This window comes from Argopecten irradians, chromosome 5 (genome assembly GCF_041381155.1).
Source record: "Argopecten irradians isolate NY chromosome 5, Ai_NY, whole genome shotgun sequence".
Taxonomy (NCBI): domain Eukaryota; kingdom Metazoa; phylum Mollusca; class Bivalvia; order Pectinida; family Pectinidae; genus Argopecten; species Argopecten irradians.
The window spans coordinates 47,825,611-47,849,911 of NC_091138.1; the positions used below are offsets into that span (position 1 = coordinate 47,825,611).

The window sequence follows — 24,301 nt, forward strand, 5'->3', positions numbered from 1 at the left end:
TAACAGAACTTGGCCGTCGTATTAATATGTGAGAACTTTTGGAAGGCCAATGAACGCATTTAGATTGGTTTTCTTTGCCCGACTATTCACTTTAAGCCACCCTATATGTTTCTGTGTAATAGGCAATGGGAACCTAGTTTAATCAGTCATGGACACATAAACCAAAACCAGTAAATAAATGTGCACAGCGTTGTTACATATACATCAATGAAACCTCTGTAATCCAGTAACCTTTATTTTCTGACCAGAGTGGCTGGATAGAAATGTGACTAGAATAGAGAGACACGATTTAAAGTGGATTGAAACTTCATAATCGTCTGGAAAATAAATGAAATTAATTAAAGGAGACTGATTTAACGAGACGTCAATATAAAATCTGCACAAATATGATTGATTTTGTTTCTTGTCCCGAGCCCAGCTTGCCTGCCCTAGGTTTAGCTGGAGTTGAAGCCTACCAAAGTCAGTCGTGTTTGGTCTCGGGACTAGAAGGGTAATCTCGACGGTAGCAAACCCGTCACATCAACAGGGTGATATCAATCGTTTATTACACGAGGGCCAATATAGACTATAACCCAAGTAGTTTTACTACACTTGCTACGATAACACCACTACATAGGTGTGGAGTGGTGTTTGATTTAGACATGTTTCTGAACGTGCTTTATCTCCACGCGATAAGACTGGACAGTGGTGTTACTGCCAGCGTAATCAGGTGTTCTTGAGCGCGTTATATACCCGACCTGTCTATCAAAGTCGTCACAGAAATATTAATAAACGCCAAATTCATGGGGAATCATAGGAAAACTTTGCATCTTTTCATTTTTTTCCCTGGCTTTATTCATCAAGATATAACTTAATATAATATTATGTTTTAGATGAATGTGATCTTAGGTAAGTTTGAGTAGTTTTATGTATTTTGTGAAAATTAGAGTATTATGAATTGAAATAATAAACAAAGTAGAAGAGTGATTTTGGTGTAAATAGGAATTATGAACCGTCTGAGATGTTATGGGTTTGTAAAGCCTCTCTGGAAACAATTCAAGGACTTGATCAAATCTGACAATCATAACAGTGTTGTTCAAGGCTAAATTTCTTCTAAAGCTGTGATTCGGGTGCATTTTGTAAGGTTTTGAATTTTACTACCAATTTCCTTTAATCAGAAGATATCGGATGTAGATTGAGAAGGAGTGCTGATTTATTGCTGTCGGTCAATGATAATCAATTTTAACATGCCTTGTGGAATCAGATTTTAGTTAATGATGAGTGCCATTAAAATGAATATCGTTTATCAGGCCCTGTGTTGAGGATAAGCTGAGAGCGTGTAGGTGTGACAATGTCTCATGCTGTGACCATCTTTCATGTGGTTTTAGAGAGGAATGTGATAGATAATCGAACATGAATCACCCTATTAGCCCTATTCACGTGCTCGTGTGTCCCACCTTCTTGTCAGCCCTTGCTATTTAAGAATTTTTCCTCTCACTTGCTCTCCCACATCTTCGATTTATTTATGCTTAGTTCCAGTTTAAGGGTTTATTGATTATCAAAAGTCGTAGTTCCCGAACGCAATCAACGCACAGACAACATGCATTGTATCGGCCATATGATTATTGTAGTTATCATTATTATTAAAAAGGATTTTATTGTCACTCTTCCTCTCACCTGTAAGAATCCACGTAAAGTTTAATATAGGATACATATAGGGTAGCTTTGTTTGTTGTCAACTACACTGTAACCCACAGTCAGTTTGGCCTGAGACGATGTCTTATGCGGGAACACGCCGGCAGTGACTGACAATATATACACAAAAGCAAGTTTCTACATTTCAGGTCAACATGATGATACCGTCTTTTGCTCGACTGACTTAATTACGAATGGATAGAGTTGAGTATCACATCTCGAATTCACTGGGTATACGGACGTTGTTTTGTATTGACCCTCAGTACACCAGTGTTTGAAGATTTTATTACATTTGGTATCAAACGAAATCAAGTCAAGCAAATAGACGCGGACCCTCATAGACAAGACTAGGTTATAATTAGCATGACAACTTCCATGGCGGTCATCTTGTGGAGGTTTGTGGTCCCGGCTCTACCTGAATGTTCACCTGACGTTCTGACTTTCATTTGGGCAAATGTATTCCCCTCCTTTAAAGGGACATCCATCCTTTTGTAAACCGATAATTTTTGCATAGGATTTTCATCGCAGGATTCCCTACAATGTTCACAAGTTTTATTCCGGAATTACAATCCGTTATCTTTACTGGGTTTCTTCATTAGACATGTCCTGGCTATATATCATTATCTCTTTGCATTTCACTCTCATCCATTCTCCTTTTCAACTTTTTTTCGCAGCAGCTATTTTTGGGTTGAAGGAATCCGTTGATGAACCAGGAGATTATTTTTTGACTTCTGACTTAAAGTGAAAACGTATCTGTGTGTAAGACGATGGCTTGGAAAAGCAGATGAACATCTAATTAATTGCCCGATGTTCACTTTTTCAGTGTTAGAAAAGCATTGTTTTGTGTCTGGTGTGGTCGTTACTGAATCCATACGAAAAATTTAACACCCCACAATACCTTGAATAAAAATTCTCTTCTACAGTAACCGATAATAGCTTTTCCTTATTTAATGGTAACCAAGCACTATTTCCCCACTACTGGGACTACATGATATGCATTATAAAGCCTTAGTATAATACTCATGTAAAATATGTTTATATGTAATTTGTTGGTAAAGATGTGCATCTTTATAATAATCTTTTCCTTATATAATGCCAACCAAGCAATGTTCTCCACTACATGATGTACAATGTAATTTCTTGGTATAAAAATCGTGTGTGATATATTTATATGTAATTTGTTGGTAAAGATGCGTATAATTGGCACGCTGGTCTCGCTCAGTCCTATATATATATAAGAAGATTAAACATGTACGAAATACCGTGAATAATGTCACGATGAACTATCTTTTCTCGCCCCTTTTTGTCAATTCCCTTGTTGCCTTACACATAGTTTGAATCCTTAGCACCGTCTCACCTCGTGTCTGTAATAAAACAGCTTATTGAATAAATCAACCCATTTCTCTTTCACCCTGCATACGTATGAGCTATAGCTTTGTTGTATCTTCTGATGTTGCCTAACTGTTAATAGTAGCAAGTGGGCGTGGTCTCTTCGCCTCCCCGCTGTGATGATTGACAACGTTGGATAAAGTCATTCGCTATTATATTGTACTTATGTGAGGAAACAAATGCAGTACAGTTATTATGGTGTGAAATCAATTTGGAAGGTGTATTAATATTGCGGAATGTTTTCAATTATTACAGCATAAAAGGGATTTCCAATATAATTAAACAAATAATTCACCACTTTAAGTTTAGTGCAACATGTTATATTGGGGGTGCAGACTCTGTTAGATTTTTTGAGAAATTCGATTAAGACCTAGTTTGCATCGCAATATCTTAAATTCCAAACGTTAACATAAATTTCGGTAAATCTAACAACCTGCGTATAGTATGTTTTTAATTCAATCTTCAAAGGGTAAATCAAAATATAATTCTTATTCTCAATGTACATCGTTCTTGACCTTGGTACAGTACACGTACATATGTAACAGTTTTCGTATTCACGATGGTCTACAAATAGGTTATGTATTCTGGACATTCTTAAACTAGTGTTGTGTGAAATTTTACGTTTGTAAAACTTACGGATTTAAAATCGATTACAAGATTCGAACCTTATTAATGTGATTTTGTCAGGTCACGGTATTCCATGAATCAATAAATATACTCTGAGATCACTCATACCTAAAACAATTACAAATAATAAAAACAACTTTATACTGTAGGTAAATTTTTGTTTTTGATTAAAAACCTTCCGTTTCCTTTATGAGAAAATGTGATAGCTATACTCAACAACTTGTTAAGATAGTACTTAACACTATCATCTATCTAATGTGCTAATTAGATCACAGTTAATTAAGTCATATATATTTAATCATGTCAATGTAGCTCCTAAATTCCACGTCACTTAACATAAGTGCCAAGAGGCTAAGGAAGTGTATTCGGCTTCTTTCAAGAAAAGGTCGGCAATCGGAAGCAATTTCAACCACGCAGTACACGTGCAGTTAACATACGCTTGAACATGATGTGTAATACACACACCTCATTAGCAATGAAACACTACGAGATCGTACGAGATTACATCTAGCCAGGAGCTCCAGACGAGATTTAAGGGATTCTGTCTCGATCTATAATGTTATTTGATATATAGCGGGCTTATTTACAGTCGGTAAATGATGGCGGATGATTTAAAGGTTCCTGGGCTGTTCTTCTAGTGGAATCCAGTGACCAAACGGGACATTTAGCCGAGATGTATGTTTCCCAACCATTAGGCCTATAGAGCGTTACATGTGATGTGAGATCGCTTTAATTTCGTTCATGAATGTTTCTTGTGTGGTCTGATACCTTGGTAAAATAGTAGCACGTGTCCAACCCTATTCCACAGCTCCTCTCGACATTCTGAGGCAGCTCACCATGCTAGGCTTTATGTTTTCCACATCTCTATCGGATTATGTTTTATGAGATATGTTAGGTCTAATTGTGTTTATGTCTGAGAGACCATGTACTCGTCCGCGTACGTTCTATGCTTTAAGACACAGCAAGTCCGTTCTTCCCCGGTCTCCCTCTGCTGTCTATAACTCATTATCGCGGTGTCCGATCATATTCTGGCCTGATTTAGGTGACAGCCCGGCGGTCAGACCGCCTATCTCCCCATTATATATGTAGCTTTAGATCACATAAATCCTTTGAGCCTGTAATTTTATCAATAAAGTATATTTTACACTTATGATAATGATCAAATTATTTACATGCCTCTTGCAAGATCGGTGGAGGCAATCCAATGAAGCTTTCCTGCGAATCCATACCTAGAGGAGTCCGACATCATTCCCGCCTTGTGCTATCTGCCGTCGCCTTCAGTATCATCTCTTAAAGTTCAAGATAAAACACTAGTTCGTTGCCAGGAATTTCAGAATCAGACATGAGTTTTCGCGTATATGCCGTACTTATTGGCATCAAAACGTATAGGAGAAGCGATAGCAATGAAGGCGACTAAGATATAATAATACCGCATTCGTATTGAAAAGTCCGTCAGATATTTACCACGCATGCTTCCTACTGTTTCCACAGCGGGATTCGCCATAGGAATACCTCTACGACTGTGTGGTATTGCACGGGATTGTTCTTTACGTTTCGCACTCAATACGTCTGTTACCCAATAAAGACAAGATTTACAACTGTAGTTAAGAAAAACGCGAAGGCATAACGTGTATGCTGAGATATTTCAGACTTTTTATCTTTACCAACCCACACTAACTAGCATGAATGGATGGTTCAGTGATAGGTAGGACTAGAAAAGGTTCAAGTGAATGCCAAAAACACCTATCGTGAGAGTTGTGTGTTGTAAAGTTGCGATATGTGTGTCGTAAGTATCGCACTCGCTGTTCTATTGACAACCGAACGGTTCTGACGCCGTTTCTTATCAATATAAATTTTATTTTCCTGCCAGTAGATTCAATAAGATAACTCTTTCTCTGTAAGTTTTCTCTCTATCCAATTCTAACATCAAAATATACCACTATATTCCTCCTTACATCAGTATACCCCATCACAAGTGGGACTACCGTTTTAAGGACCAGATTAGATCGCTTCCTGTTTTTTGGATTTATCGATACACGTGTCCCCCATGGTTAAATTTGGTTCAAAACTATTTGTCGATACATCTTCAGGAAGTAGTGTAACTATATATCGATATACATATGCTATAGTTCTTCCGATTGTGTAAGTGGATTGTGGCTATATTATTGGTGAGGTCGTATCCATCGCAATCTTACAGTTTATCTTTTACAAAAAGACGTGGACACCTGCAGATTTCCAGCTAGACACTGGTGTGTATTGCCCGGCCCGATGCGGGTATTTCTGTTTCACCACAGTTGTACATCTGATTGTAGTAGATGTGTTTGCACCGCCAATCAAGATATATCTAGCTGTACGTAGATGGGTCATTCTCTATCTGCTCTATATATATATTGTAGACTCAGACCTACTGATCTTTGGTCCCTTCAGGAAGGCGTGTTGCTTGTTTGGTCTCAGAATAGCTTATCGTCTGTTGTTGTAGTAGATACCCAACCGTGTTATCTCACTTTGGATGTATCCGAAATACTTTTTCTGTCCCTTCTGGTTTCTACCGCTTATCACTCGTATGATATATAGCTCTAACAAATACGCCTTACCTTCTAAACATGTCAATGTATCAATACATACGTGGTGTAGAGGTCTTTCCAGCCCACTTTTAGCGGTAAGGTATGTGATTCGTATGTGCTAGCATGAAAAGTCTCCTCTGTGCGAACTTGTACTTATATTAAAAACATGTTGTTCGAATTATATTGTTTTCCGTGTTGAAATGTCGTGCTGTGAACCACCAACTAGAAGTGCTAAGCTGTCGTATAAAAACTAAACGGAGATATGTTGTCAGCGATCCAACACGTATTTAGCACTCGCCGATATAACATTTCATGCTCAATTGTCGCCAATTTTCCATTCAATTTTTATCAAATCATCTCTGAAAATCAGAAGCAGCAGGTAGGAAGGATGGAAGCATCCAAGCTTTAAATTGTCTAGTTATTCGCTCGGCAAGCCAGCAGCGGGACCGTTGCGGTCCCACAAAGCTCTGTAATGGATTCATCAGCAAATCTGTAATGAGTTGATAGGGAGGCCATGAGCATACATACCATGTCTGGATAGTCTCTTCTTCCTCGTTTGTTCAACGGAATATTTGACCATTCAAACCTGAAAAACATGATCCACGACAAACGTCAATCAAAAACAAGACTAGATAAACACATTCTTTTTCAAATATTCTAGCAACATTAAGACGTCGAATAGTGTGTGTGATATCCGTGTACTTGATTTCGGATTCCGCTTTTCGTTTTGTCTGTTTTTGTCACATTTCAATAACGTTTAGAAATAACTATGAGATTAAATGAACATGTAATAACGTATCGTGACGATCGCTCATCAAAGCGTACAATCCTAAAGTTCCTTCCGTTGATAGGTTTCTTTGGTAATCATTATTATAATGCATGCTATCTAAACTCTAGGTAAAACAAAATAAGGTATTTTTGTGAAGAATTCATCATTTTCATACTAAGATTTAGCCTCATAATATTTAAAGCTCAAGACAGTCTTAATAGTATTTCTCTAATGGAGATTCCTTAGACGCGAAACTACGGAATATTTCTTAGGATGTTATTACTTTAAAAATATCTTTCTAATTGAATATTTCTTACATATTGTTGTTGTAATGAATGTTTCTTTTATATAGTTATGTAGACGGAGTTTGGATATCTTTGTATGTTCATATATAGTGGGGGTACTATGTGTAACGAATATTTCTTACACATAATGGGGCACTATGAATTATGAATATTTCTTATATATATTGAGGCACAAGGAGTTATAAATATTTCTTACATACAGTGGGGGCATTAGGGGTTATAAATATTCTTACAGATAATAGGGCACTTAGGGTTATAAATATATCATACATATAGCGATGCATTAGGAGTTAGAATATTTCTTACATATAGTGGGGCATTAGGAGTTAGAAATATTTCTTACATATAGTGAATGTACTGAGAGTTGCGAATATTTCTTAAAAATTTGGGCTAGTGGGATTTATAAATATCTGTTATATGTGTGGGGGTACTGGAAGTAATAAATATTTCTTACATATAGGGAGTAGTGGGAGTTACTACATTCTTCATTTAATCTCCCCTTTACAATTATCCAATTCGTCATACCTTGTGAGAAGTAAACATGACAGACCAAGGGAGACTTTATAGAGAATTATTCAATAGCTCAACTCTAACTATGTTTATCAAAAGCCTTCTCAACGATGTCGGCACATTACAGGTAGATTACGCGAGGTCCACTCATACATTGTTGTTGAAAAACACATATGGTCGGCTGATTGTGTGATTCATCTCGACCCCATTCTGGATGTTTAACTTTAAATTGATAGATTAAAGATGTCTGATTGTTTGTTGACTTTAATTAATTCGATATACGAATCAAGTCCAGTTGAATAGAGTTAGCTGGCTTCGGGTATTCTCCTAAACTTTGGTTGAGTTAAAATGATTTGGTTTTGGTAATGAGAATTCTACAAATTGATATGCACAAAAGATCTCGTTGTGTTCATTGAATATCTTTGTATATGATACTTTTGCACTCAAACGTTACATATCGAGACGTATTTACTCATGCACTCGCGTGATTTCGGATAAATTGTTCAACCTTTGACATGGAATTATTTCAAACGTATGTTGGGGAAATGAATAAATATTACTCATTTATTTAAAGAAAACAAATCTCAACTGATATACAAGTCGATAATGATTTTTTTTCTTTCATTTGATTTTAAAACTGAATAAGTTGTCGTAAAGTCGATATCTTTTTTTAATTCTAGTGTTATTGGTCTTCTATCTATTAGATACTAGAATGTATTTTGTCGTAACCTTTTACCTGAGTATTACTTACGGGCATACAAGACAAAACCGCTACATACATATTATGTAGTAATGGTTACATGGTTGTTGAAGTGTACATTTTTAGTTGTCTTTGGCATTATAGGTAAATATTAATATATATATATATATATTTCAAAATATAAATGTATTAAACCGTGTAAAAAGTAAAAGCAATACAAGGGATATCGTTGATTGGCAGATTAGACGTAGCGTCCTATCAGCAGCTAAGATCATATAAGGACGGTTTTCTCTGTATGCAATGTAATACGTGTGTGATTGTATGTATGATTTGGGAGGCTGCGGTATTTTCGTGTATGTCAGCAATGTACGGGTTGAATAATGTAAATGATTATGTACATATAGATCACTTTCAAGTTCATGTACATGTCTGACATTGTACATCAGAAAGATATATTTTGCATTGTTACTAGTTTATTTCTCATAAATCTCAAAAGTGTGTGTGTATATATATATATAATATATATATATACATATATATAATATCTTACATAATAAAGGTAAAATTTTGCTCATGCCATATCTATGTTATTTAAAAATATTATACAAATTATTTGGAAAATAAAAAAAAGTGTTATGTAGAAATTTCAGTAGTTTCCGTCGTTGCTATGGCACCACGAAAAGACGAAGTATTTTCTTTGTTGCTCCGTCGGCAAACTACGAATATTTATAGCCGCAAATGATCTGAAATCTCGAAGGAAAATACTCACGAATATTTAATGCTAGACAGTATATGTTAAAATATGTCGATGATGTAGGCACATTACACACTGTACTGGTGGGCTTTACTCGCGAGAGTTAATGACAGCAGCCTACTTTTATCCCCATTTTCCAGGCTATACACTCGGTATGTGAGAACTTGTCGCTATGTTGTAGCACAAAACACGTGCAGCTGCGATAGATTACGAGATTTGACGTAACAGTTATGTAACCGATTAGTCAATCACACCTGTATCCGTCCATTTTAATTGTATAGGTACGTTTAAACAGTCAGCTATCTATTATACCAAAGTTAGTTAGTTCACTTTCGACATTTTCGCTACTTGAAAATGTCGGAGCGAAAAAAATCCCATATTCTATTATTGCATATGAAATTACAGTAGCTCTGTTTTTTGAAGTTTAGTACTTTCTTCCAACGTTATGTATTTTTTTCCCTATTTTTGAGTTTTAAGGAACGTTTGTTTTCGTATATAGTGATTACGTATTTTTTTTCTCTCTCTTTTCACTCAATAATTTGAGATTTATGTTTTCCTTCAACTAATAAGTAAATATGAATTTCTTTTCATAACAAAGTATTATTTTCTCAGGTATGTGTTTTGTATTTAATATTATTTACACAAATGTTGATGAAAATAAGAAGTATTTTGACTGTTGGAATGCGGGGTATAATACCACACTATGGTGTCAGTGGTAAAGGGAATGTGATGTGCGTGGTGTTCCGTGGTAATCCACCACATATCCAATGACAGGTGTAACTCTGTACCTGACCACCAGGTGTATAGTCAAACATTATCATTCCTCTTCTACGACCGTATCGTATGATACCGACCTAACGTTAGCTGCTATTTATGTATTCTTACCATCCCTGTTTCATGTCTTAGGATGTGATTTTAGTGTCACGACAGGATCAAATATGGCCCTTATTTTCCTTCAGCACGCGACGTTCACTTCGAATATTCGGATAGTTCACATCGAGGCTAATTGACGGAGACGAATACAATAGGTGACGGAGTACTTGATGAAATATGTGAAGGAATTTCAGTTTAAATCTGTAAAGTATATTCATGACGTATCTATATTAAAACATCATAAATAAACGAAGTCCACCCATCAAATGCTTCATACGTGTAAATCTATTAATTTGGATGTCTTAACCATCCTATCTCCCCTTGTAAATTAACCGACTGACATTCGATATTTTTAATGTAAAAATCAAATGACATTATCTTCTTCAGCGTCAACTTGTTAGTAGAGCCATATTTCATGTTAATGATAACAAGTTTGACGTTAATATATTTTATTTTATTTTTTTTTGGGGGGGGAGGGAGTGTTCAAATTTGATATACGCTTATTCTAATTTTTTTTCGCAAAAACGGATGTCATAAAACAAATTGATTAAAGTGGATGATAAATATTTAATCGTTTCTTAACTGTGCTCTTTACCATGTTTTAATGTTCCAATGTCTCCTGCTGTTAGCGGAAGTAAGTTCCAAATACATTGTCCTCTTCGAGAGGGTGGTAGACAAGATATTACATTTACTCATATAAACATCTTGTACTTTGATGAGGAATTGAGTAATTAAAGGATGACCTTTGCTGTACAGAGTTAGCTCGTGTTTTGGAGTTCAGATCATGATTTAGGTTAATAGAATTTCCCATAACACTTGTAAGTGTTACATGCTACACAGTTCAAAAGACCGACACACGGATAATCATAAAGATAGTATATGCCCCGGTAAGACATTTTCATTGGCAGTAATTGGGAGATCAGCAGCGGATCATTTTTTGCCAATCAAATCCAGAGTTTGTACGGAACAGTCACAACGCCTACCTCTTCAAGATTTTTTTGAAACATGTTGAAGTAAAAATATTTATACAGTTGTAAATATTTCTCGACACATTGAAAATAAAAAGGTCATAAAAAACGATCGATTATTTTTGTTCGAGGTAAATACACAAACAAAAATGTTAAAAAATTATAAAATTCAATATAAACGTCTAAAAGATTGATTTCAAGATAGTAGGATGATGGAGGTAATGACATAATCGAAATATATGAGTTATCTCCCCTGCTGTGAAAATGCGCTCCGGTTATCAGATTGGCGGAAATGAACACGTAATATCAAAAGAAAACAAAAACAAGAGTCATTTAGGACTGTGTTTATTTAATTATGTTGATATAAATAAATAGAACAGCCTAATCTTGGATTTTCACATATGGAAAAAAATGAAGATGTGTCGACATATTTATTTTTAAGTAACATCCTTCAAACGTAATCATCACACATCACCAGGTTGCTTTTGACCACCTACTATATCTGATAAGGTGAGCATGTCTTTGAGGGCATTGCTCTATATAGTTCCGATTGAGATGAAATCGACGGTAACATCCTTCAAAAGCAATCATCATTCGTGCAATTTTCGTTTTTTGTTTTTGTTTTTTTCTCCGTTCAGTACAGCTAATGCACATATCAATAATCTCTGATAAGTATATAAGTAGGTCATTAGAGACATTCATGCTTCAGCGTAAGATATTAGGCGACAATGTAATAGGTGTCGAATAAGTATTTGAAGAAATCGTTCTCATGCTAAAGAATACACTATTTTTTCTCATTTCGCGAATAATTTTGTTAGTGTGCTTTTTTATGGAATAATGATAAGCGGATCTTGAATGTGAATCGGTAGTCATTGTGTGGTCTGCTTTACGTTCAAATAACAGTTATTGTACTAGTTTTTATTATTTTTCTGTAAATAGGATATTTGAAGACATGAATATGTGTCATTGTATGGCCGGATAATTTCGGAGGATGATATTTTCGCGACTATTCATTTCTATATGACGATAGGATAATATGGTACACTAAGACTCCATTTACCGGTATATGAAAACCATGAAAATTATGACCCTCGAAAACAACAGGATATTAACAAAATGTTACATTTCAGCTGACTTCATACCAGTTAATGGGAGATAAGTCTTCTATCAAAAATTGGTGTCTTGATGATGCACTTTGTCCATTTCAGCTTGTAACTGCAATCTCCACGCCAGACAATGTCGGTTTAATAAAGAACTGTACATTCTCTCGGGTCAAAAGAGCGGAGGGGTTTGCATCAAATGTCGCCATAACACTGCCGGAAGAAATTGTCATTATTGCAAGGAAGGCTTCTATAGGGATTCCAGCAAGCTTATCACCCACCGAAAAGCTTGCAAAGGTAGGAACACTTTTTGAATAACTATTTAACGTCATACTTTCTTTTTTACAGCCTGCAATTGCAACTTGCATGCTCGTCGCTGCCGCTTTAACAGAGAGCTGTATGAGCTTTCCGGCCAAACAAGCGGCGGGGTTTGCCTGCGCTGCAAGCACAATACTGCTGGAAGGTTTTGCCACTATTGTAAGCAAGGTTACTACAGAGACCCCTCCAAGCACGTTACCCATCGCAGGGCATGTAAAGGTAGGCAGTCATTGACTCTCATCGTCATCTGCTGAACCATACTCTGTATAAGCGTAGAGCTACATCATCAGCCCTAATGGTCACTTTTAATGGTCACTGCTAATCGTCATCGCTAATGGTCACAATGTATACTCTAGAGCTACCAAATCGTCTTTGATTTGATTGACATTGCTAATCGTCATCTCTAATGGTCACTTCTAATGGTCATCGCTAATCGTCATCGCTAATGGTCACTATGTATAATCTTGACCTATATGTACCAAATCGTCTTTGATCGTCATCCCTATTGGTCACCATGTTTATTTCAGAGCTACCACGTCATCTCTAATGGTCACTTCTAATGTTCATAGTAAATTCTCACCGCTTATGGTCAGTATGTATTCTCTAGAGTTACCACAGCATCTCTAATGGTCACTTCTGATGGTCATCGTAAACTGTTACCACTAATTGCCATCATCTTTAATGGTCACTTCTAATGGTCATAGTAAATTGTCATCAGTAATGGTTACTATGCATATTCTAGAGCTATCACTGTCTGTCGTAATGGTCACTTCTAATAATCACAATGAATTATATATTCCAGAACTATCAAATCATTTTTATTGGTCATTTCTAATGATCACGCTTTGCTACAAATTCAGGCTTAGTTGTAATTGTCGTTTTATATTCTAGAGGTACAATATCATATCCGATTGGCATTTTTTGTAATAATTACCAAATCAGATTATTAAGTAACTTAATTTCCTCAATCATTAATCTGTAGTTTTCACGAATCATTTCTAGAATTATCTGATCACCAATATCGGCCAACTAATTTATTTGGTAACTCCTTTCTTTTGGTCGTCAGATCTATGCTATATAGCTGCCAACTGATCGCTAATGTCTAGCACTAACCTACCATCTTATCTATCTTTTCAATACTTGTTTTTTCTTCAATTTTGATAATTTGTCTTCATGATTATATGACGCCTCATATCAGGTACCATAGTAAGCAGTAATATGATATGATGGACTGTTATAATGAAGAAAATCAGTTCTTAACCTATATTAAAACCTATTTTTTCTTTTATTGTTTTTTAGAATAAGATTTGTTTCTCTTTGCTGTCTCTTTGATTTGTTTAGCCACTCGTATGTAGATGTAGAAAATGGTTACGAGTCTGTACCCCTAACATTATATACGTGTTTTATTTTCCTAGTCTAAGAATGAGGTACATGTAGTAGTGGAGGTGGATTGTAGACGATTTGAGGGACTTCAAATATAATCATGGACACGATCTTGTGGATCTGGGTTTTGTAACTTGTGTTGATAGTTGTAGTTTAAAACTTGATATTTTCTACCTAAATAAGGCATTGGAAGTGGACATGAAAGTGTCTGCAGACTTCAATCCAAATCCTGTGTATGCGATGATCTTTCCGGTCATGTAGCTGTCTCATGTAGATATGTATAATGTTCTAGAAGCAGGAGGATGTGGTTGACATTGGAAGAAAGAAGGGTTACAATATTTGTTTTTTGTTGTTTTTCTTACATTTTGGACCCTTGTAATTAACACTATGGTAGCCGGTGCTGTATTATGTTGTATCCTGTGTCTATTCGGAGGAGCAGGCTGGTAAGGGGGGTTGGAAGGAGAGTGTTTGCAGGCCTTTTACATGGACACGTGTGAGCGATACAATGGTCCTCGAAATGAAGCTGGAACGGTTTAACTTCTACAGGTGTGGACCAGACACGCTCTGGTCGAACGTAACGCCAAAGAAAAAGCCATGGATAATAGCGAAACCACGCTTAAACTGAGCCGTTTCTGGCTAACTCTCCCCAGCTGGCTAAAACGTGAAGCTCAACGTTACCCCCAAATTATACTCACATTGGCATGTTTTTGAAAACTAAATTAATTCGCGTTATTGGTATGTTTCCACTTAGGTCTATGCAATCTTTGCTTTTAGCTGCAATGTAAATCGATCGGAAGAGGTGTGAAAATAGCATGTTTGCGCAACATTTTCATCTCGCCCTTCATCTCTGAAACCGAACGCAAAGTGGAATTTCTTCAATTATTTTCAGTTTTTGTAGATTATTTCCGTGGGGGTGTGCGTTTCTATGGCATTTCTATAATACATGTAACATTAATTATAAAATTCGCCATGTGTTTTGAAACCCCACACATGTTCTGTAATCATTCGACATATTTAATTTAGATAGGCAGTTAATCCTTTCTAAGACTTTTTTAATTCTTTATATAATATTGTTTTTGAACAAATTTACTAATTTAGATATCATGAAAAAAAATTCTCACTTCGCTTATTTAACACATATGCATTAATTGTAGTTTTAATTAAATTGATCCTTTTGGAATTAGTATTTCATTATTTTTTTGTCAAATTGTTATAATATCTACACATGTATCTTTAAAGGAGATATTGACACCATGTTCCGTTTTCAATGAAAGAAGTCAATGTTGATCCTTGTGGAATCTGTATTTTATTTTTATGCCAAATTGTAATTATATCTACACGTGTTTCTCTAATGGAGTTATTGACACCATGTTCTGTTTTCAACGAAATAAGACAATGTTAATCCTTATGGAATTTGTATTTTATTTTTATGCAAAATTGTAATGATATCTACATATGTTTCTTAAATGGAGTTATTGACACCATGTTCCTTTCTCAACGAAATAAATCAAAGCGAATTTCATCATAAAAAAATCAAGTTATATAATCATATAATTCAGTAACAGTATATTTAGATGAAGAAATCACTCACCAAATTGAAGTACAATAATTACGTACCAGACGTAGAATTTAAAAACGTCTCAATTATTAATCTATTTCAAGTATCATTGATATGATTAAGATATTATACAAGCAAAGAACATGACACAAATACTTATTTAAAACCTGTTGTTAATTAATCCAATACTTACACTATTATGTGAATGTTAGATCATTTGACACCTTGACACTAAGCACGTTAAATAGAACAGGCGCCGGGCCGTGAAAATAATCCTCTTCTCAAAATCGTCCTTAGCGAATCGTCCCTCTCTTTCTTGAAAACCCGATTTCAGACATTGAACCTCTTCTTTTGTGTCACCTGTTTTAATTATCCGTTTTGCTTTCAATGACATCGGTGTTTATACGCGACACTTGTAAGATAAAAGGGTTTCTTCGATACTGTTCTGTGTTTAGGTCTGTATTTATCGGTATAAATGTCTTCTGGAATTCGATACAAGCCTGAGTTTTACACTTGAGGTATTAAGAGGCTGTGACAAAACGTTCAATGAGATTTCCACTGAAGGGGACTATCAATGGAAAGCTCAAACTATTGTTAGTAGCACCTATTTCATTAGGGCTAATAGCCATACTCCTCTGTCCCAGATAAGCTCTCAAGTGGACCTCCACGAAGTCGCTGGGCATTCAGGAGGTGTTCCTCGCCAACACCCAGGCTAATTAACACTATGCCTTATGATGCGTCTTCATTCGGTCACCGATACACTTCACCAATGCCTATCAAATTATACATGTAAGCACCCAATTGAATTTATGTCAGATCTCTACTAATCTGATATCTCACTACTCTAAACATTGTTATTATTTTCTTTTTACGTAAAATATTTCAGAAGCACTTCTATTATTCACTTACAAGGTTAATCCGAAAGAGTTTTTTTTTTTTTTTTTTTTTTTTTTTTTTTTTTAAATTTTATTTTAATTTAAATTCCCTAGATTTTTCCTCGAAAATCTTGATATTTTCTTTCATAGAAAAAAAGTGTTTTGAAGAATTTTATTCCGGTAGTTTTATTGAGAATAAAAATACATATATCATCCGTCCTGTTTTCCACCGCACTGCTTACATCAGTAGCCCACGTGTCGTTTTCAATTAAGCTTTATTTTGATGAAAAGTATTGACATAGTTTAGTCTGGTGTATATAAGATCGTTGAAAGCTGTCTACCAATTTACCAATTTCTCGCCGGGGTAATGCTTCAGACTTTAAATAGCGTTACCGTTGATAAGATAGAAGATGTAAGGGCGGTGTAGGTTTCAACCCAGCATTCAAAGAATCGCAATCGTGTCATTCACAAATGGAATACTTTTCTAATAACGGTCGCTAGCTAGTTAGAAGATAATGATTGAAAGTAATAGGTAAGTTTGATATATATAAAAAAAATCAGCATTTTTATAGCAATCTCATTAAATTTCGTTTTTTTAACCTTTCCAGCTTATCATACTGAGTAAAAGCGACATTGATAGTCTTTATATCTATGTGATAGCTTAAATATTAGACAGCGCTTATTCCCAGAAAACGAGTTTCTTTTCCGTAAAGGAATAACTATTATTAATTTGAGTTTGAATTAGTAACGCCAATCGGCAAATTTACGGTTTCCATCTTTGTGTAATGCAGGGTTATCTTCTCCTGTTGGTATGGATTGTTTGTTACGTCATCAGTTTGTGTGCTCAAATAATGTCGTTTTCTTTGGAAAATATTATCTTACATTTATAAACAGATGACGCCACAACCAAAACCTACCCAACAAGTACAAAATATCCCTGCCAAGGCATAGCAGCACATTGCTATTTAATACTTATATTACCATCGTTATATAACATTTCCGGATATGAATAAAGTATTTATCATGTCCATACATTTTTTTATTGTTTGAAATTGTGTTACATGTATATTTGTTTGTTAAACATTGTGCTATATTTATTGTACTTCATTATATATGGGTAATATATATGCAAAAGGTAGGTATGATTTTTGTTCATGCGGTTGTATTTTTCTTTCAGCAATTATGAAATGTAACCAAAGAATTGATTGAATATACATAGAAAACAAATGCTCAATTTCATGCCTATCAATAATTATTATGTTGAAGATATTTATCATATATCTTTGAAGAGGTCGATATTGTGTTAAACCGCCCTGGTGGAATAGATGATAATCGAAGGCGTAGCCCGATGTCATTTTTAAATTCTATAAGGGTGGTAGAACACCATATTGACCGAATTAAAGGTCCTTAAATCTTCATATCAGATATGGAAATCATTTTGAAAATATCAATATCATTTTTTGATATGTATGATTAATATATAAGAAGAACGATGGCCTTAGGATGCCACCCTGATGAACCCAACCTTTAGGCATTGAAAAATCGATCATTATAATATTGTTGCGTCCTCTTATTATTCGATAAATTAAGAAAATGTAAGTTAAGATGTCTTGGATAGTATCAATTAAGATACATTGTATCTTGATAATTGAAAAGAAGATAAAAACACTGCCATTTCAATTTTTCCATTGATACTTGTATCTCGGCCCGTTGTCTGGCCATTTCCATATTTTATGGCTCCTTGTATCTAGTCTTTCTATTGTATAACCAGGTTGTGACTGTCATCCCGTCGGCGCTCTAGGTCGAACATGTAACCAATCTACTGGACAGTGTCCGTGCAAGGATGGGGTCACCGGACTCACGTGCAACCGATGCGCTAAGGGATACCAGCAGAGCAATTCTCCCATCGCCCCATGCATAAGTAAGTTTTGTTTTCACTTTTTGCAAAGCATTTTTTTTACAAATATCTATAATTTCCTGGTATCACAGCGAAAGACGAACCATCGAAAGAAGTTGTCATGTAAACTGCTGCAGCAGTTGCAATACATAGCGATTTACCTATTTTACCAAATATTCTTGCCGTTGATTTCAAGTTGTTCTCATCCTTTTTGCGAGAATCAACATAATTGTCACTCGCATTCTTCAGTTTTAGTTATCATTTAGATTCCTTTGATTCTTGTAAGTGAAATTTGGTAATCGACACAATATCAGCTAAAAAGAAAAGCTATAAGATATAAACATTACTTAAAGAGGGTATTATCTTGCATGTTCACAACATATTTATTTGAAGCTATTTTCTTCTGATTCCTCTGATTGGGATGCATGTTTCCTATTTGGTTCTTTTCCGTAAAGTATCTGTAGTCACATATAGACAAACTGTATTTATCAAATGCGCGAAATTGTTTCTTTGTCCTGTCCCATTTTGTTCTTTATTTTCTGTTAAACAATTATTCAGAGCGCTGATGCTATCAGAATACATTGTCGCATCGATGTTAACAGAACGCAACAGGTCGCTTTGAAACACTACAATTATTAATGCGACCTGAAAGTGAACGTTTTTGGACAATACCATTCCTCTATTTCAGGAACCGCCAACTCAACATCGAACCATTACAACAAAAATAGTTTGTGTTATTATTTCGTCTAGCGCATGCGTAGATCAGATGTTTTAGCTTATAGAGCGGAATTGAGAGTTAATGGCGATACCTGTCGTGTTTGACAAGGCATTTATTTCCGGTTTGATTGTTGTTGTTGTTGTTTTTGTTGTTATTGTTGATTCTGATGCTGGTTAGGCGTTTGCTGTTGTTGGCGCTGTTGAAACAATTTAATTGGCATGATTAGAAATAGTATGTAAATGATGCACAAGTTTAACTTATGAATTATCGTTCTTAATACGTTAGTGAATAACGTTAGTTTAACGGTGTATTGTTCACATGAGTATATATACTAACTTTGCATCGCTAGCAGTGTGGCACAGCTAGATTACACAACCATCACTGCACATTAAATGTCAAAATATTTAATGAATTGTTGGTGTTGATCTTGATTTGATGCTATATCAGATGGAAATAGATTTTAGTCGATTTATTATGCGAACTTGTCAACTTATTCAACATAATACCATTTCAAATTCTTCTTTGTCTATATAATACATAATTTGTAACAAAATTAGTAAAAGAAACAAGCTTAAATTTATTCGTTGCATTTTGAATTTATCCCTTTTTATTGTTTTGTTTGTTTTATTTTAAACCACATTAACTCTTTCTACCTCTCACTATTTACAAACAATTTTATCTGAAGTATCACAACAAATCTATACTGTACATATAACATGGATTTCTTACTTAAATATTTCTGAAAAAACAATCGTTTTCCTTTCGTGAAAAAATGTTTTAGATTCACGGTAAATCCATAACACACTGAAATATCATCAGAACTCTCAAACACAAATATATTGTTTTGGCGAATTGAATATATAAACTAATACGTGAAAAGGGTTCCTTACAAATAAGCTATGACGGCAGTGAAGGAAGTTGTAGGTTTGACATTTCAGCTGCTGTTTATTATTGTACTCTGAGAGGAACCCTGAGCCGCGCACGAACAGAACATCTGTTCCCCCTCCCACTATTCCACAAGCTTATAGAGATTCCGAACCATTCTAGTTTTCACGAGCTCAATTATTTTTTCTTAAGTACCTACCATATCATAAAAATCAAGATATACATGTTTTCAATGGTAAAAGTGTTTTAGCATTGCATGACATGTCTTTCCGCCTGGCTGACTCATTGTCGCAGATTGCACTTTTTAAATTACACGAAGTAAACTTTTTAAAATATAAAGTTTTATGTTATAACATTTTGTTCATATCTTAATTTACATCGAGTGCGGTCAGTGAAGAGAGAGAAGAAGGACACTTTATTTCTTCCAACAGCTGTTTGTAACTTGACTCTTTTAATTGCTTTAAAAAGTGGCTTTTTAATACGTGAAAATATGTTGTGATCGGTCTGTAATGAATCTTACCGAGTTGTCTGACAATATAAAAAGGAGTATATGACAATACATGATGGATATGTTCGTGTTTGTAACCAAACAAATAATGTTTTTGGCAGACCCAGGGATATAATATTTCATTCTCATATACATAGAAAATATGTAGCGCTAGTAAAAACCCCATCGAGATGCAGCAGTTAATGACTTTATTTCATATATTTCCCAACATATATTAATACAATGTTATCAAATATTATTTTTACGAATTTTAATAAAGGAAGTAACTTTTTGACAAATAAAACTGGTTTAAAACTCATCACCCAATGGGTTTGTACGTAGTAAAGATATTTTTTTTATTTATTTAAGGGTTATCTGAAATGAGTTCCTGAATGGCTTACGTTGATGGAGATGCCATGTGCGTCAATCTTAGCACTTTGTCTTACAAATTGCCTTATTGCGAACATAGGGAGATTTCGAATTCCGAAACAGCTGAAACACTGCAAGTGGCTTTTGGTGTGAAGTGTTTCTAAACTAGAAAACGTCTTATCTGCTTGAGGATTCTGAGTGTGCCTATAGTATGATACGGTCCAAGCAGTGCTCGTAAAAGTATCGTTGCGTCAACAAATCTTAGCTTACTTCTTTAACAGTAATCAAACAGGGCGGTAGTGTGGACTTGGGGAAGATGTAACATTACAGATTTTAACTCAGAAAATTCAAATCAGAGTCGTAAAACATAAAATCCAAGGTAAATTACAAGACTGATAAACTTAGGGTTAGTTGAAAATGTAAAAAAAAAAAATTTTATTTGATCTCATTTTACGTCATGTTTGTACCGTTTATTAACTCGGAGGTGAAAGGTCAGTTGTACAATGTTACACATCTTTTTCATCTTTGAAGGAAAATTTTGAACCGACTTGTTAAACACTATGTATTTTCTAAATGCAATTTGATTCATAATTTTTTACATCAAAATTAAAGGTAATGTGTTTTACGATCAGTAATAGATAAAGATATTTGGAGAAAGATCATATAGGTACAAAATAACAATAACGTGGTTTAACAAAGACAATAACACTATGACGAGCTAATTCATATATTATGTTGATATATTTCAGTACTCACTGAAGGTGGACTCAATGAAATTACTTAAATCCTGTTTCATTTGCTCATGAACTTGGGTATTTTTTAAACATCGTCCTTCGCGTAAGAAAATACTCTAGACCTACTTTTGCCTAATAAGCTTCCTACAAGGCGTAGATCTAAACAATGATAGTTTAAAAAAGTGCAAAGATTACGGACATATTTTTACAGTTAAAGAGCATTTTTATGAACTCTGATTTTGCAGTTTTCGCATTAGTTTTGATCACGTCATCAGCCAAAGAGGTGTGAGACGTGAACGCGTGTGTGTAGGATGGGGGAGGGGATTGTAGGCCTATTATACACATTATAAGGTTTAGTTATGTTTGACTAGGCTAGTATATCGGATCAATTTCAGTCCTTTTAACGTTTTACAGTCTATCGTTCGAGTGGAGTAACATTCCGACGCAGAATAAAATGTGTTATGTCCCTGTACGACGAAACTACTTTAGAACATCTCCGTTACCGGCAAATGATAAATACTAAATGGCGATGAGAAAAACTAAATAAAATTCAATAAATGTTGATTAACCTATAATCAGTTGTTTAACTACTAAGGCTAAAGGCTACATAAACTACCAGAACAATGCCAGTCCCATCACGTTACGGTGACTCGAAGCAGGAGACAACCGTACACGTATCACACAGTCTAGCCATTATCCTTCCACAGGCTCAGCAGACGATTTTTGCAATCACTTCTAAATCTTAATAAATGTTTTTGATTTCATCTGGATTACATCGATAAGATGATTGTTTCTAAATAATTGCATGACAAATTGTAACATTTGCGTTATTTATTCTAATAAATTGTATTCTAACGATGGACTATTTCCTTACGTCTCTCCTTGTAGAATTGGACAGGCCGAGATCCTGAGAGAATCGCAAATAAATGATAAAAAATATACAGGATTGAATTAAAATATAAGAGTTGAATCTTGCTTTGGTCGATAAAAATTTGTGTTAAGATCAACTCAATTCATCAACCCCTAAAATCGACCAAAGCAAGATTCAATCTTTAAATGAAGTGGATAGTAATGAATTCATTGTGTTTTTATCGGATTAATTATGTAATTTAATATATATTAATATTAAAATGTTCATTTTAAACAATAACAAATTAACAAAAATAGAATTAGAAAAAAAGTCAAATTAAGCCTTTTTTTCCGTGGTAGAAATCTTCTGGGCCTAACCTGTTATATCATCTATCTATATGTGCTTACATGAACAATAAAATCCGTTGAAAATGTAAAGGTTTAATTTTTTTTCAATTTTATTAATAGCATACAATACATTTTAAAATGCTGCGAATGTAATGCTGCTTTTGCAGTCATGCGAATATCAGAGACAAGATCAGAAGCATTTAGGCACTATCTAAATGTGTATACGGTCATAAATAAGATATTGAATGAAAACTACATTTGTTTTTCGCCATGGATTGTCCTATATATATTATGCAGTAAATAGTACCACAAATGATGAATTTTACATCGCAAACGTACTTATTTTATCCCTCTTCTGTAAACAAGATTACTGTCAACTGTAATATAACTGTTGATGTTTATAATCAGACACGCTTGACTGTGGTCTAACTGCGGGAATGGCATGTTTACCAGCCGTCAGGGGCAATTCTATATCAGTTCATACGTGTGTTTGGGCGAAGTCGGAATCAATTATCATTTTCATTTCTTTAATGTACGTATTTGAGGCGCCCACATCATAGTTTTACATGATGAAATGATTTCTAATAAAATACTTTAGCCATGTATGATATGCTGGATTTTTCAATGCTATATGCTGTAATCGACCGAACTCATTTTTGCGATTATAACATTTGCGCGGTTTACTTTTTTTCATAAACAGTTGGCTAAAATATAGCAATGAAAAATAACTCTACAAGATATTTTGTCACGTAATTTCATAGACACCATTGGCGTAGTAATGGAAACCTTATTCGAGACGAGATGATCATTCTTGTTGTCAAATCGCCCCCAATTTCAAATTCTAAAAAAAAACATTGAAAATCGAGAAGAAAAATTCATAGCAAACTTTAGCATATTCTATGGTATTTAGCAAATTATGATTCATTATTCCATTAAGCTACTAGATTAAGGTTGTGCGCTGAAATATTAGCCCGAAAAAATGACTCCGCTAAAACAATAGCCCGCAAAAGTGACTCCGCTAAAATATTAGCCCGCAAAAGTGAGTATGCTTACAGCATATGCATGGTTTACATATACAGAGAAGAGATGAGCTGTGAGGTTTGCGTTGAATGCTTTCCAGCCTGCTGTTTTATGTTTGGATTACTGCCGGCAGATGGCGAGTCATGCTATTTCGTGTGACACAAACTGTCAATGCTTGCTCTAGGACGTATAGAAGTTAGCACTGGAGGTGTTCAGGCACGTGCATGTCGGGGAACGCTCATGCGTTCCCGTCTAACCACGGAATGTACATTAATTGTTTGTTCAGAAAAGCGATGCCGTATAACGTCTTACATGTTGGACATGAGATTCCAAAGAAAATTCTAGATGTTATCATTTTTCAATTTTGCCAAACTCATAAGAATTAATGCATTTGTTTGTTCGAAATTGCTACAAAGTTCTAGTAAACCAGACGAGATTGAATATGATCTAGCATATGAAAGAGCGATTAAGCCGATAGAGGTCGCTGCTGAGCAGGCGCGGCGCGTAGCGGTACAGCAGTGATTGTGTATTTATTAATGTTCTTTATATCTATGTATGTTCGTTTTAGTTTCTATATACAATATATTATTTTGGTATGTTGCCTAGTTTTGGTAATAATTTATGTAT

At 34.9% G+C, this 24,301-nt stretch overlaps 1 protein-coding gene across 3 annotated transcripts in view; it reads left to right on the plus strand.

The window, feature by feature from the left end:
• LOC138324082 (netrin-1-like) overlaps positions 1-24,301 on the plus strand; it is a 46,438-nt gene that overhangs the window by 15,603 nt on the left and 6,534 nt on the right. The window contains exons 2-4 of one of the 3 annotated variants that reach the window (XM_069269124.1): positions 12,582-12,770; positions 18,139-18,288; positions 18,953-18,991. In XM_069269124.1, coding sequence (XP_069125225.1) covers positions 12,582-12,770; positions 18,139-18,288; positions 18,953-18,991 — 378 coding nt within the window. Of the gene's footprint in view, positions 1-12,341; positions 12,531-12,581; positions 12,771-18,138; positions 18,289-18,952; positions 18,992-24,301 lie in introns of all 3 variants that reach the window. The other 2 variants (XM_069269123.1, XM_069269125.1) reach the window with 2 other exon arrangements.